The sequence below is a fragment of the Pleurodeles waltl genome, chromosome 5 (assembly GCF_031143425.1).
Source record: "Pleurodeles waltl isolate 20211129_DDA chromosome 5, aPleWal1.hap1.20221129, whole genome shotgun sequence".
Taxonomy (NCBI): domain Eukaryota; kingdom Metazoa; phylum Chordata; class Amphibia; order Caudata; family Salamandridae; genus Pleurodeles; species Pleurodeles waltl.
The window spans coordinates 736762733-736779470 of record NC_090444.1 but is presented as its reverse complement, the minus strand read 5'-3'; the positions used below and the strand labels follow the sequence as shown (position 1 = coordinate 736779470).

Sequence of the window (16738 nt, the reverse complement as noted above, 5' to 3'; positions counted from 1 at the left end):
GGTGGAAAGAAAGAGCGAGGTCACCTATCTGGTAAACTTGCAATCCACCAGGAACCCTTTGAGGGTCCTACATGTCAACCGCCTCAAACCACACTTTGAGCGAACTGAGCTATCCATGCTCCTAGCGACAGATGACGGGGTGGAGGAAGAGAGTGAGCCTCTTCCTGACCTCCTGTCTGCAGGAGAGAAAGATGGGTCTGTGGAGGGAGTGATCCTCTCCCCCTCCCTGACTGAGGTACAACAGAGGGACTGTCGCCACGTGCTGGGACAGTTCGCCTCGCTGTTTTCCCTGATCCCAGGAGTCACACACCTGTGCACACATGATGTGGACACTGGGGACAGTACACCTGTTAAACATAAGGTTTACAGTGTGACTGACAGGGTCAGGGCTTGCATTAAGGAGGAAGTCTCCAAAATGTTAACCCTAGGGGTCATTGAGCACTCCAGCAGTCCTTGGGCCAGCCCAGTGGTATTGGTCCCAAAGGCTGCTGCTCCTGGTGCCACTCCAGAGCTTAGGTTCTGTGTGGACTACCGGGGTCTCAATGCGGTCAGCAAGACTGACGCACACTCCATCCCCCGAGCTGATGAGCTCATTGATCGGTTAGGAGCTGCCAAGTACCTCAGTACGTTTGATTTAACATCTGGGTACTGGCAGATTGCCTTAACTGAGGGGGCAAAGGAGAGGTCAGCATTCTCTACCCCAGATGGGCACTTCCACTTCAATGTGATGCCCTTTGGGATGAAGAATGCACCTGCCACCTTTCAGAAGTTGGTCAACCAGGTGTTGGCAGGACTGGATGAGTTCAGTGCCGCCTACCTGGATGACATTGCTGTGTTTAGTTCCACATGGGAGGAACACCTGCAACACCTCTGGAGAGTGTTAGAGGCCCTGCAGAAGGCAGGCCTCACAATTAAGGCGAGCAAGTGCCAAATAGGGCAGGGTTCTGTGGTGTACTTAGGACACCAGGTGGGGAGTGGCCAGGTGGCACCCCTACAGCCTAAGATTGACACGATTCTGGCTTGGGAGCCTCCCTAGACCCAGACTGAAGTTAGAGCCTTTTTAGGTCTCACAGGATATTACTGGAGGTTTGTTAAGGGATATGGTACCGTTGTTACCCCCTTAACTGAGTTGACTTCTAAGAAGCAACCCAAGAAAGTGATCTGGACAGAGACTTGCCAGAACACTTTTGATGCCCTGAAGGCTGCCATGTGCACAGCACCTGTGCTGCAGGCACCTGACTACTCCAAGGAGTTTGTTGTGCAAACAGACGCCTCAGAGCATGGTATTGGAGCAGTACTCTCACAGCTTAATGAAGAGGGCCTAGATCAACCCGTAGCCTTCATTAGCAGGAGGTTACTACCCAGGGAACGTAGGTGGAGTGCCATAGAACGCGAAGCGTTTGCTGTGGTCTGGGCACTGAAGAAGCTAAGACCCTACTTGTTTGGGACTCACTTCCGAGTTCAGACCGACCACAGGCCCCTCAGATGGTTAATGCAGATGAGGGGTGAGAATCCAAAACTGTTGAGGTGGTCCATTTCCCTACAGGGGATGGACTTTACGGTGGAACATCGTCCTGGTACAGAGCACGCCAATGCTGATGGTCTGTCCAGGTTCTTCCCCTTAGTGATGAGAACTCCCATGAGGTTGGGTAGTTGCTCCCCACTTTTAGCTGGGGGGGACACGTGTTAGACTTTTCATCCTTGGCGTGGTCTCCCTTAACTTTTTGCCTCTGTTCCCCAGGTTGTTGATGTGTGCTGGACTCTGATTTTACTGTTTTTGTTACTCTGGGCACTTTACCACTGCTAACCAGTGCTAAAGTGCAAGTGCTCCTGTTTAAAATGTGTACGTAATTGGTTCTCCATGATTGGCATATTTGTTTTACTGTTAAGTCCCTAGTAAAGTGCACTAGGGGTGCCCAGGGCCTGTAAATCAAATGTTACTAGTGGGCCTGCAGCACTGGTTGTGCCACCCACACAAGTAACCCTGTAATCATGTCTCAGACCTGCCACTGCAGTGTCTATAAGTGTATTTTTACACTGTAAATTCGACTTGGCAAGTGTACCCACTTGCCAGGCCTAAACCTTCCCTTTTCTTACATGTAAGGCACCCCTAAGGTAGGCCCTAGGTAGCTCCAATGGCAGGGTGCAGTGTATGGATAAGGTAGGACATATAGTAATGTGGTTTATATGTCCTGACAGTGAAATACTGCCAATTTCGTTTTTCACTGTTGCAAGGCCTGTCTCTCTAATAGGATAATATGGGGGCTACCTTTAAATATGATTAAAGTGTAGATTCCCCTAGAGAGTAGATGGACATGTGGAGTTTGGGGTCCCTGAACTCACAATTAAAAAATACATCTTTTAGTAAAGTTGATTTTAAGATTGTGCGTTTGAAAATGCCACTTTTAGAAAGTGAGCATTTTCTTGCTTAAACCATTCTTTGACTCTGCCTTGGTTGTGGATTCCCTGTCTGGGTCAGTTTGACAGTTGGGTTGTTTTTCACCTCGCACTAGACAGTGACACAAAGGGGGCTGGGGTGTAACCTGCATTTCCTGATTAGCCATCTCTGCTAGGAGGGAGGGGTGGAGTGGTCACTCATCTGAAAGGACTGTGCCTGCCTCTGACAATACGGGCTCCAACCCCCTGGTGTGTGTCTGAGGCCTTGCCTGGGCAAGGCAGGATTTCACAAGTAGGTGTGAGTCCCCTTTGAAGAAAGGTGACTTCAAAGACTAAAATGGGTATAAGAAGGGCACCCAAATCTACAGACTTTAGAAACACTTCTGGAACCAAGAGGAACCTCTGCCTGGAGAAGAGCTGATAGCTGAGGAAGAAGTGCGGCCCTGTCTGTGCTTTGTGGAGCTTTCCTGCAGTGCTGCTTCTGCCAGAGTAAGAGGGCAAAGACTGGACTTTGTGTGCCTTCCATCTTGTGAAGAAATCTCCAAGGGCTTGAGTTAGAGCTTGCCTCCTGTTGTTTGAAGTCTCAGGGACAGCAAAGACTTCTCTCTGCCAGCACCTGGAGTCTCTGGAGAGACTCCTGCCCCGACAAGTGGTGCCCTATACAGTGCCTGGGCCCTTGAAAGGAAAGCTGGTGGAATCCAAGGAAATCGACTTTGGACCGACGCCACTGCTGAATCCGGTAACGCCGCCTGCACCTGACGCCGTGACCTTCGCTGGAACGCAACGCTCTTCGCATGCCCGACTCCGCAGCAGCCCCGCTGAAGTCCGCAACTCCGTGGAAGTCGCCGCACCACGTCGTGACCGACGCCGCTCGAAGTGCACGGATTCAACGTTTCGCACAGATGCCGCGATTCCCGACTTTGCGCATCGGCTTGTTTTCACTCTTCACCAAAGGTACTGTACTTGGGGGTCTACACGACTCCGTGTCCGGCACCGCTAGTGTCGGCTTGTTGGGAACGACTCCGTAAGGACGCCGTGTTAACATCTCATCGAAGCATTTTTGTTTCTAAGCGCTATTTTTGAGTTTAATCTTTAAAAATTCATAACTTGACTTGTGTATGTCGGATTTTTGTCGTTTTGGTCTTGTTTGGTTTAGATAAATATTTCCTATTTTTCTAAACCGGTGTTGTGTCATTTTGTAGTGTTTACATGAAGTTACTGTGTGTGTTGGTACAAATACTTTACACCTAGCGCTCTGAAGTTAAGCCTACTGCTCTGCCAAGCTACCAAGGGGGTAAGCAGGGGTTAGCTGAGGGTGATTCTCTTTTACCCTGACTAAAGTGAGGGTCCTTGCTTGAACAGGGGGTAACCTGACTGTCAACCAAAGACCCCATTTCTAACACAACCTTTTTAAAGAATCTGTGTCTTCACTTTTCTTATAGCGAGATTCTGAAGATAGACTGTCTCTAAGCACTTCATATAGATGTGTGGAAGGAGGTTTAGAACCCCTTAAAAACATTATATTCACACTTTAGACAATATGCACTTAGATTCAGAAGGGTGCATAGAATTTGTAAGTATTTTGAAAATGATCTGAAGAACATTATGTTGAAAGACAATAATAATAAAGTTATTTTAAGATTCATAACATCCCTCCCCACCAAGAGAGTACGATGTAAATATATTACAGTGGTTATTGAAAAGGAAAGCCCAATATTGCAGATGCTATTTCATTATCTATGTTAACTTGGCAACTTGCCTGGATAGAGTGGGGTTATGCAGGTGAAATATATCAGGCCACTATAACCAGGTGGAGGGATAGTGCCTTGTATAAAAATGATGAATTTCACAACAGGCGATAGATAAATGGAAAATTCTGGTCCTAAATTGGTAGTTCAACCCCATGGATAATCATTAGTTAAAATGGTCATATAACGCCATATATACTGCTCTAAAAGTCATAGATCCTATTATGGTATATAGGAATAAAGAATTGATTATGACGCTAGCTGAACATCCAGTTTTAAGGAATTTAGAGAGCTTGAAAAAATACTTTCCATGTATAGATAAAGTACGTGTCTTTCACAAAAATCCCAATAAGTGGATAAAAGAGGACTTTCGCCTTTGTGCTGGCTATGGAAACCCTCGCCAGCTTGGCCAGAACCGGTGGCTATGTCAGGGACTACAGATAGGGGAGCTCTCTCACTATATCACGCTCTCTGCAGACGACTTGCTGCTATTCCGTAAAGGTACAGAGGATGACCTTGAGGGTGCCAAGCACTTATTGGATTAATTCGGGAGGATGTCAGGTCTGAGGGTCGACTGGAAGAAAATACAACTATTCCCCAATATAGCAGGACGTGCAGCACCTGGAGTCCTAGCGACCCTTTGGTGGGAATCCCGATGCTTGCCCTACTTAGGGGTCACAATCTTCCATGATTCCACTGACCTGTATGATGACAAGCTGGGCCTGGCGATGAGGAAGTTGAAGCCACAGATAGACTTCTGGCAGATGTTACCATTGTTGGCAGCAGGACAGGTGGCCCTGCTGAAGATGGTGGCTCACCCGCACCTTCTGTATTTCTTTGTGGCACTCCTTGTCTGGATCCCTTGGGCACAATTCCAAGAAGTAGACTCACTCATCACAGCATTTATATAGTGGCATTGTCGCAGGTGAGTGGCATTAGCAAAAATGCAGTGCCTGGCAGCTCCAGAATTCGATGCATACTACATCGCAGCACGACTGTAGTGGTACATCCAGTGGTTGGTGGGAAGACAGACCCTGGGGAGGTCGGTAGGCCCTGTGGTCCCTGAGTGGGGAAACCTCATCCGAATGCTACTGAGAGTGGAGCAGTCGCTGACGGACAGACCACAGGAATTAATGATAATGCTGAAGTGCTGGCTCTGTGGTCTTAGGAGTATGGGTGCTCCCTACTCCCCGAAAATTCCATTGAAAATGCTGACAGTTCTAACCCATGGAGGGGTCTAGTGGTGGGGGGGTGCAGGATTGAAAAGATGCGGGAGCGACCAAAGCTGGCAATTTGTAACACGAAGTGGAGTTGCTGCATTTTGAGGAATTCTGCAGAGATTTTCATATCGCGCACCAACATTGTTTATTGCACCGAGCAGTGACGACAGCCCTCTGTAAACAATGGCAGACCGGAACCACCGAGCCTCAGCTACTTAGAAGCTGCTAATACATGGCGCTATCTTTGGCCACCTTCGAGGCAGTCTCGTTCCTCTATAGGGCTATCCGGGGAGATATATTCCAACCACTGGAGAGGATGTGATCCCCGTGGGAAGAAGACCTGGGAACCACTGTAATGGATAAGGTCTGGGAGGCAATTCTAGACAGAATGCCTAGGGTTTCTAGGAAAGCTAGGTTCAAATTGATTAATTTCTATATTCTACACCAGGCATACCTCGCCCCAGGGAACATAAACAGATTTTATCACACCATGGATGCGGCTTTCCCTAGATGCTTCAGGGAAGGGGTGGACTTCTTGCATATGCTATGGGCCTGCACTGTACTGCGCCCCTATTGGGAGGAGGGGACAAGAGTGCTATTGGACGCCGTTGAGAGATAAGTCCCTGCATCCCTAAAGCACTGCTTACTAAACTGGTTCCCTCAAACATCCAGCACAAAGGCTACCAGCAGATTCCAAGACCTGGCCCTTCTACTAGATAAACAAGAAATAACGAGATGCTGGAAGACACCGGCAGGCCCAAGTGTAAACACCTGCCGCAGGAGTTAGTGAGATGGGCAGAGTATGATGGAGTGGTCCTCCTGAGGTAGGGGAAGAGGGGAATAGGGAAGTTAGAAATGGCTCGAGCTTGGGAGCCAATCCTGCATAGCTTAAAGTAACCAGACCCAAATTCCAAGAGCTCTTCCCCTGTGAGTTCCCCTGGGCATGTAGCACCGGAGGAGGGGGATCTGCCTTAGGCACACACACTTAGAACATGAAGGGCTAGACTGATGTGAGCTGGGTTGCTAAAGATCTGTGGTTAGCAACTCTTTCTCCCAGCTGTGGAGCAATGCACAGACAGCTAGATATATACATAGTTGCTGGGTTCGAAGTCTCGACTGCTAGAGGGAGGGCGATGGGTGAGGGGAGGGGTCGTTATGGTTTCTTGGGAATGGCTGAGCTCCAGCACTGTCCCCCCTTCTTCATACCCTATCCCATTTATTTAATTTGAATGCTCCTTACTGAGTGTCATTCAAGGAGGAGGGAGGACCAAGACCATCAAGATGCCAACTGGACTGATGCTTCCCAGGAACAGTATGTTAATGGGTTTCTTTGTATTGGTAAGAAAAACACAATAAAATTTGTTTTTGTACAAAAAAGTGGGTGAAAGGACGACATCATCATAACACGGTTAATGGGGTGGGGGGTTAATTACATTTCTCTTGGCTCAGGGGGCTAACTTTTGCAAGCTTTACACCCCCGCCAGATCCCACCACTCAGCCCCGCTGGCCCTGGCCACCATCCCTCGCATTTGTAAAACCACCACCTGAGGACGATACTTCACGTACATCGCAGCAAAGAGCTGGAACAACTTCCCCCTGCACCTCAAACAAAGCCCATCGCTCACCATCTTCACAAAGAACCTCAAGATGTGGCTCTTCAGATGAGGCCTCTTCCCACCCCTAACACATTAAGACCCTCACGGGTGAGTAGCCACGCTTTACAAAAAACTGATTGATTGATTGATATGAAAAGTAGTAAATAGAATCAATTCGGAATATCCACGCAACTGTATTAGGTGCAAATCTATGCATATTACAAATAATGGGTCTCACAATGTATGGCACTGCAACATATAGGGCCATTTCTGGGCTTCAATATTTCAATAGCTAGAAAATCAACTACCAATTCACATTCCCCGCAACCCCATCTTTGCATTACTGAGTTACTATTCCTCGCAAGAGATATTATTAAGACACCAAAAATGGATTTACATCTCAATGTTAGTAGCACGATCATTGTTGTTACAAAAGTCGAGGACTAAACTAATTACTTAGTTTTCAGAGTGGACTAGGAAAATGCTGAGTAAGGCAGGGAGAATTTGTTAGCTGCTCACTTCAGGAACACCACTAATTGATTAGGGGATCAGTCTGGAGATGGTATTAGGATATCATCAGTACCTGAGTACATCTGAATTCAAAAAGATCATGTTCATGACATTGCTTTAGAGGGCTACTGGAATGTGGACTGTGGGAACTGCTTATATCTATTGATTATGATCAATTTAAATGTATAAATGGATATGTATTTTTTAATTGATTTGTTATTATAATTCTATATATATGTACTGGTATGATCATTTTCAATGTGTCTCCTTTAAGGTTTATAGAAATATGGATTCTGGGCAATGTATAACATTATCATCGACAACGATGTATGTATTTTCACGTTTGGACTCATTTTATTTTTTCCTTCTTTGATTAACCATGCTTCTGAATTAAAAAAAAAAAAAAAAAAATAGAAAGAAAGAAAAAAAAAAAGGATTAGAATATATCAATATCTACCCCAATATCATAAAGGGTCAGGTACTATCATTGACCAACTTCTACAAAAAAATTTGTGGGAACTTTCATAGGTTGCTAAAAACATTTGTCCCTTGCCTTCTGTGTTCTTGTAGATCAAACTACATAGTATCACTGATTACCTACCTAAATTTTAAAAAATCCATACCGGCTCACCAATCTCTCCCTCTTGAAAAAAAACCTCCCTAAATATTGCTCACTGTTACTGCAAAGCTGTGTCATCCTGGCAATATGGCTACCATTATAGCCACAAAAAGCTATGCAATGCATGGTGAAGGCAACACTGCTGCCAAAACAAATGGTTTGCGCTGGAACCTCTATGCTTCAAATGGAGTGACACTAGCTGTGAGGTGAAGAGTCTAAATGTAAATCTATATGATGGCAGACTAGTATCACAGTAGTAAATTATACCAACCATACTCAAAATGACATTGATTTGTTGGCAAAAGATGTATGTACGTGTGAATGTTCTGCAGAGATCATGGAGAGCCAATCACATGCATATGTTCCTCACTCTCAACAGGAGCTATCACTTATGGAATCAACCATCATGAGATCTAAACCTTCTCAATCATGCCCATTTGTGAGAACCTCCTCAATGCTTTGAACAACTGTTGAACAACTCTCATTTGTCAGGGGGAGATTCTGCTCCTAATGCACTCTGGTAATGCAGACTCCTTCAAAACTATACAAAAAAAAATTCGAAGCTACCAAGAGGACCATCAGACAACCCTGTAACTGACTTTTCCACTTATCACTGCTCACTACAACTTGAACTCAATTTTTTCACACTACAACCAGTCTGTGCACGCCCAGGTTGAAACCTCCTTATCAAAGCACCTTGCTGCTTTCATCATAGCAAATCATCTCATTTGATACTATGGCCCTCATTATGAGTCTGGTGGTCCTAGAACCACCACTCACAGTGCCCATCTGACTCCCGCCAAAGCGGTGGTCCGACCGATTTGGCAGTAGTCAGACCACAACATTATGACAGTGGCGGTTCGGCCACAGTCGGACCGCCAGCACCACCAGTTTCCCTCCACTGGAAGGACTAGTGGTCCCAATCCACCAGGGCAGCACCCTGGGAATTGCGACACCCCTCTTTGCCAGCTTTTACATGGCGGTTGCACTGCCATGTAAAAGCTGGCGGAGACGAGGTGCAGGGGCCCCCATGGCCAGCCCTGGCACCCTTTTCACTGCCTGCTTAGCTGTTTCACTATAACAGAACATAGTGAAACTCAAACCACCACTGAGTTAACCACACAAGAATTAATGTGCTGGTCACAAGGTTAAGTTTCATCTTCACAACTATATCACTCACTTTCAGTTTCAACTCAATATCATCATTACCTGTGACAGCCTCTGCACTTCCCTTTGACAAGAGCAAGAACTTGAGCATAATCTTGCAAAGTGCACATTTTTGACAAATACTGAAGTGCTTAAGAATTCCTTGATAGGTCAATATGGCTACATTACCCGAACCTGAAAAGCTAACTCTACATCTGGCCGACGTCTTGGCTCTGGCTTGCAGCATGCCCCCTTTTAACTCTGGGAGACTCACCACAATCAAGGTAAAACTCAACACCCTGTTTCAGCTCCTTACCAAATGACTGCTAATTCTTATCAATGCAGCTGCCCTTATTGATATTTTTCTCACATCTGCTAAACATTTCCACATCATGAGCAGTTTTTATTTATTAATATGTATGTAATGTGGTACATTTTGTGACAGGATCACTTCATAAGGTTTATTTTTTCCACATGGGAACACGTTGTGGACAACAATTTTGCATAATTGGTATCGGTTTTAAACCCAAATACTACAAAAAGCAACTGAAAGATGACGAGTCAATTTTTTAAAAGGACCTTCCTCTGCACGGGAACACCTGTTTCCATGTTTTAATAACTTGTGATCATGTACCAAAAGGCCATGGAATCTCTCAACAACAAACTGCAATGTTATATCTCTGAATGTTCCTGATAGCACTCATCTGCCCAAAACCACGCCCACATGCTGCAACTACGAACGAAGCAGATGGTTTGTTGGTCAAGGACCTCAGCAAAGGGATGTGCTACTTATGTCTGCTTGCAACCAAGTCAACTTGCTATTGCACATGAAAACCGATCTTTTACAGATAAATCTATCTCACTCACTCTTCCCTACAACAAATACCACGCTGTACAAGTATCTTTTTTTTAAATTCACTGGCACCCACCACAGAATTCTACTTTCTAATAATTGATGTCTGTGGATTATGTACAAAGTTTAGTGTTGGTCATTGGCAAGCTCTAACACCAGTCTATGAAGCGTGCAGAAACAGGCAGATTAAATAAAGTAGTTTCGCCTAGGGGCAAATTAAAAAAGGTGTCCAGGAATCCCTCTGGAACAACTGATGTTTAGAGAAAAAAGACACAAGTAGAGAAACTAAAGAGCCAGAATAAGAGATAAGCTAACAGAAATAAAACTTTAAAAGACTTAGCTATGCTCTGCCACATTAGTCCTTTATCTGGAAACAAATACACTGAAAATTGATGACTCCATGAAATGTCTGCAAATATTGCTTTCAATGGGGCATAATGTTATCCTCCACACAGTGAGTAACATGCTAGTGCCTATCACACCTTCAGTGACTATGGGCCTGATTTTGAGTTTGGTAGAGGGTTACTCCGTCACAAACGTGACGGATATCTCGGCTGCCATACTACAAGTTTCATATCCGTCACATTTGTGACGGCGTAAGCTCCTCCGCCAAACTTTATTTAAAGCCTAAAGTCCTGCAGCAATGCTCATGCAAAGAAAAACATTGATTCGGGCATCTTGTGTCAAGTACTCACTCCTTTGTAAAAGAAGGAACAAACATGAAAGTAAGGTCTTGATGGAGAGAGATTTACACTGGAACAAACTAAGAAGTGCCCATGACTAGTTCAGATGTTTCCCAACTATCTTGCACCACAGGGGTGCCCAACGTAGGTCCAGTTCAATGCCATATATTCAATCTAACCATTTTCTAAGAAAATGAGTCCTTATCAGATCGAATTTATGCACACTTATTTTATACAGATACCTTGAAAACCTGATATGGATCCAAACCTCCTGAACCTGAACTGGGCACCCATAATGTAACATATATTCACAAAGATCTGTGCTTTGGGAAATGAGGAGGCCCTGAGCGTCCTCAAGATGTACTCAAACCGGCCTACATGAATTTTATTTGCATCTTGCCCACAGCAATACTATAGGTGAAGGTTACCAGACAGCCCAGCTAATCACATTTAGGGGACATCCAGAAATGTTCCCTAGAATGTGTTCCGCCTGTTGCTTACCATTGGCTTTATGACAATGATGCTGGCTACGTGGGTAATTCTGAAGTGTGGTGGAAACAAAATATGAATAACATCAAAACAAATCAAAACACTAGGTGATTACATTTTCACACATTATGGTTTGTGCACTGTATACCTTTATCACTAAAACTGTATGTCTGCAAATGTAACAGTCATTTCAATTGAAGATGCATTGTCTGTAATGGAGGTGCACTACCACACCATGCACACCCCACTTTACCTCACTCTGCTCTACCCTGCACCACTCCACTGCACCCTAATCTGCACCACTCCAAGCTATGCCACTTTGTAACGTGCTCTACTGTATGCCAATTCACTCTTTTCCTCCCTACTCTACATCACTCTACCCAACTCTACTTTGCACCACTGCACTCTTCGCCGCCCCACTCTATGCCACTCCATTCTGCAAACCTGCACTCTATGCCACTGCACTCTACACCGACGCACTCTACCCTGCACCACTGCACTCTACGCCACTTCACACTACTCTGAAACAATCTACTTTGTGCCACTCCACTCTGTGCCAATGCAATCTATGCTGCGCCACTCTACTCGATTCCGTACTACTATACTATATGCCACTGCACTCTACTCTAACCACTGCACTCTGTCAATGCACTCTAGACACCACTTTACTCAAAACCAATGCACTCTATGCCAATCTGCTCTGCACCACTGTGCACCACTGCACTTTATCATTGTACTCTATGCCACTCTGTTCTACTCTGCACCACTGTACTCTACGCCACAATATGCCACTATACTTTACTCTGCATCACTCCAATGTAAGCCACTGCACTCTACTCTGCACAGCTCCACTCTATGCCACACCGCTATATTCTGCAACACTAAACTCTCTGCCACTGAACTTTACACCATTCTACTATGTACCACACGACTCTATGCCACTCTACTGCACTCCACGCCACTACAGTCTACGGCTATGCACTCCACTCAAATCCACTCTAAGCCAATCAAATGTACTCTGCACCACTGCACTCTACTCTATGCCACTGCATTCTATGCTGCTTTACCCAAAACCATTACACTCTATGCCACTGTATTCTACTCTGCAACACTCTACTCTATTCCACTGCACTCCAAGTCACTGAACTCTATGCCAGTGCACTGGTCGCCACCCTGTCACTCCACCCTATACTACTCCACTCTATGACATTGCACTCTGAGCCACTACAATCTAAACTGCACCACTCCACACCATTTAACTCAAAACCAATGCACCCTATGCCACAGCACTCTATGTCAATCTACTCTGCACTACTGTACTTTACGCCACATCCTTCTAGGCCACTCTACAACACTATAATATATGACGCTCTACTCTATGAAACTCTACTCCACGCCACTCTCTGACTCTCTACACAACTCCCTTTGTGCCACTTCAAGCAATTTTGGTCCTCTCTTTTCTACAACACACTACTCAACTCTATGACACTCCACATCACTCTGACACTCTATGCCACTCCACTCTATGCCATCCCCCTCTTCTATGTTATTAACTCTTTTGCACTCCAAAACAATCTACTCCGCTCTACGCCACTCCACAACACTCTACACAACACCCTCTATGCCACTCCACTCTGCTCTACACCACTCCACAACACTCTATGCCAATCCACTTGACGCCACTCCATGACACTCCACTTCATGCTACTCAATTCTATACCACTCCACGCCTCTTTACGCTACTCCATAAGGCTTCACTCTATCCCACAACATTCTACTTTACAACACTCCATACCACTCACTTTTAAACAACTATCTTTCTCCATGCTGAACGGCAGCCTAGCTGATGTAACATGACTAAAACATATTGGGAAAGCCAACAGGTCTTACATAGGTGAGACCTACTGACTTTGCCAATGCTTGTTTTGAAATCAGAGGTTTTCACAGGCATCTCTCCTAAGCTGCTCCTGCAGAGCAGTTCTTTGGGACAGAGCACCACCCCCTGCATAGAGAGATAGCTTTGGCATAAATACCTTAGGTAACATGTCCACTGGAGTAGGCGCTGGAGTCAGCTCATTGTGATTGAGGACGTCATCTTTGCGCTGGACATCGAGAATCAGCTGAGCCAAAAAGTTTTCTTGAAACTGGGTTCGCTTTCCGAGGGCACCTAGAAGAAAGCAAAAAGATTTAAAAATTAATGAATCGGCCTTTGGCATATTTCGAGCACAGAATGCAAATATAACAAAGTTCAGTTCCCAATAATCATTCACAAAAAATTAAAAGCACTTTCACCGTACATCCTGTTCTCGTCTATAAAGACTGCTGTTCATTACGAAAGTGCTCCTTAAGGGTACGCTGTGCTTCTCACCGTTGGCACGTAAAGGAAAAACATGGTCCTGACACATTCTGCTCTCAATCTCCATTTCCCTTCCTTAGCACCATTTAATCATATGGCCTGAAACAATTCAAGTGGGGCCAACCAACACATGCTCCTGGAAGGGGAACGCAATGCAGCTTCCTCGTTAATGGTTCAGGACGTTTGTTGATTAGCTGCATCTATTTTACATAATAAAAATGTCAGGAAGTTAAAATCTTTTAAACGAAAATGTTAGGGAGTTTTTAATGTGATTATATGTGCACGCGTGGCAGCACCAATGCCCTAACTGTAGTTAGACACTGATGAATGTCGAAGTGATCTGAAAGGTGAGTAACGATTCAATTCACGGCATCTCAAAACGGAACCGACTTCATTGTTCCGCATGCGAATCAAGTTTTACAAATTGTCCATACCCACTCCCCCACCCAACTGGGCTGTTTGCCAATTGTCACAAAATGTCCTCATTTTCCATGCCCTAAGTGAAATACTACAATAACCGGAAGGTAACTACACCCTTCGACTCCTAGATCCTATAAGAACAACTTTGCTACTGGGCTGCATGCTCACACTTCTCTTCAATTTCATAGCCCAAGCCTCGCACCCATACTGTATACAGGCCCATCTTGTTTATCCTTAGATAACTCACTCAAACAACAAGGCATAACTTCAGTTCTCTGTAACCATCACACACACTATTCCAAAGAAGGATCTCCTCTCAGTCTCACCCCCAATTCTTGCTCAACCAGTTGACTGGTATACCTCAGTACGTACTGATTATGTTTATGCTCTTCACATTTTTGTTTTTCCAAAATCCTACATACCATACACATTAGTCTTCTACAGTCACCTTCACTTCGGAAGCTCATCTCAAAACACTAATCCAAAAGATTATTGGTTATATCAACCTTTTCCTATGCGTTTATCAAACTCAATCATATTATCATCTCACGTTCCATCACACACCTGAGGAGATTATTGAATACACGGTTCCCTTCTGCTCACAAGCCGCGGGATATTAAAGCTTTTGTACCGTTCATGCTGATACTCCACCCACAGGAGATAACAGAATAAGTATAACAGGTTCTTAACACTTGGTCCATTTCAATGGTGATTTACAATGTGCACTTAAAAAACATTCAAGACAACACACTCGAAGAAGCAATCATAATTCTCTAAAGATGTCCCAATGACTTACAAGAACGAAATAAACTAAGATTAGTTTAAGGAATTTTAATGAATAAATAAGTCACACAAGAAGCACAATGAGACTGAGCGATGCCTCCGCAATGCACACATTAAGCTTCGAAATAAGGCCTCACGATTGAAGAAGGCATGTTTTCCTATTTTTGTACACAAGGTAGCACAGGAAGGCCATGCTAAGGGGAGAGCGGTAATTTTGCATGAAATTTCATTGTTCTGGAACACACATTTGTTTCAGCACCCCGCCTTACTAGGGCCACCATTCACAGCACCCAGTAAAAGAATTGTAAAGGGTACTCCAAGTAAGTCAACCCCAAACCTGAAAAGGCAAAAGAAAATATTTACGAGCAGGATCGCAAATTTATATTTTGACAAGTACCTGCTCAATTTATTAGGATACACAACACAAACGGGAACACACCTGATAAGATTCAAAACAATGTCAGAGCCCAGCACTCAACATACTTCAACATGGTGTAAAGGAATACTGGATACATTTCCATCTATCGTAATAAAGTCTGAGTCAAGTATAAAAACTAAGATACAGGAGAAGAGCAGAGATTTATGAAAGGAGGGCATAAGCAGGCAACCAATTCAACAGCATGGTGGAAAAACAAAAAGCTCAGAGCAAGCAATAAAAACAGTTGATGAAAACCTACAGAACAAAAAGAAGGTAAAGTAGTGACAAAAGAATGAGAAGGAGAAGTGTAGAGAAACCCCATGTACCCAAACCATTCGGACCGGGATGACACTGACCTATATGAAACACTTCTAATTAAACCCTCAGAGGAGTTTTTGAGAAACCATTTGTGGTCCCTTGTGGGCAGGTATCCACAAGGCACATGAATGTGCCACACTGGAGTCGTAGAAATTTGAGATCAGAAGGATGCAAGTTGAACTCCAAGTGTCCATCACCCCAAAAAGTTCCTAAAAACAACATTTCACAGCCCTTAATCATGCAACCCTCTATCAACAGACCAAAAGTCCCAGAAATAAAATTAAAATCAACTGCCATAGAAGGAATCCAGAACACCTCTAATAGATCAACTGAAACAGATTTAGATAGGTGTGGGACTCACTTGTATTACAGAAGCCATGTCTGGAATAACAAAGATCAATGATTAAAGAGATGCTATGAATACGTTATGGAAATAAGAGAGCCAAGGGTTCGATACTGACAAAGTTAAACAATCATCTAAAATGTGCTAAGTAGGGAATCCTGGAAGGTGCACAGAAACACATTGCTGGCTTCACTGAAAGAGAAAGTGGAGCCTCCTCTGATACGGAACAAGGTAAGAAATTTTAAACAACAGTTCAATCAGAAGGGCATGACACTAAAGGCATTATCATTTTTTGAACTGGGCCACAGCAATCTAGCAGCTGCTTCGAAGACAAAAATTGTGAGCAGAGAGAATTCTTGGTGTTTCGTTACCGCAACTCCTCTAACCACCAGAAGAAAAGAGTGCACATTCAAAGCATCTTACAAAAGAGTAATGGGCTCCTCCCACAACCACTTTCATACCCCGATAGAAGATATTTGACACAAGGTCCTTTAGGAAGATATGCTAAATCTACATATGATGCAACTTAATAAAGACCTTATCAATCATTCCTTGGGATTATCTGCTGAATGATAAACCCAAGGGTATCCAAGAACTGTAGAGGAAGGTTGTGAAGCATCTCTGCAGGACAATAATAACCTTGCTTAGTTTGGGAGGTGGGACTATGTGCAAAAGAAGTTGAGCATGATTAACTGTGAGAGGGGTTGTGCGGGCTTTGCAGATACTCTGAAATGGAAGGAAATATGTGAGGCCAACAGTGAGAGAACAGAAACAGCAAGGGGAATTCTTTGAACTAAGCGGAAGCAGCTCTGTAAGTAGAATAGGCAAGTGTCAATTAGG

At 44.4% G+C, this 16738-nt stretch overlaps 1 protein-coding gene across 1 annotated transcript in view; it reads right to left on the bottom strand.

Annotated features, from left to right (window-relative positions):
* The window catches only part of TTC27 (tetratricopeptide repeat domain 27), a 1165789-nt gene that overhangs the window by 666389 nt on the left and 482662 nt on the right, over positions 1-16738 (bottom strand). Inside the window, exon 7 of the mRNA XM_069234695.1 lies at positions 13294-13427. Within this exon, the coding sequence (XP_069090796.1) occupies positions 13294-13427 (134 nt within the window). The remainder of the gene's footprint in view (positions 1-13293; positions 13428-16738) is intronic.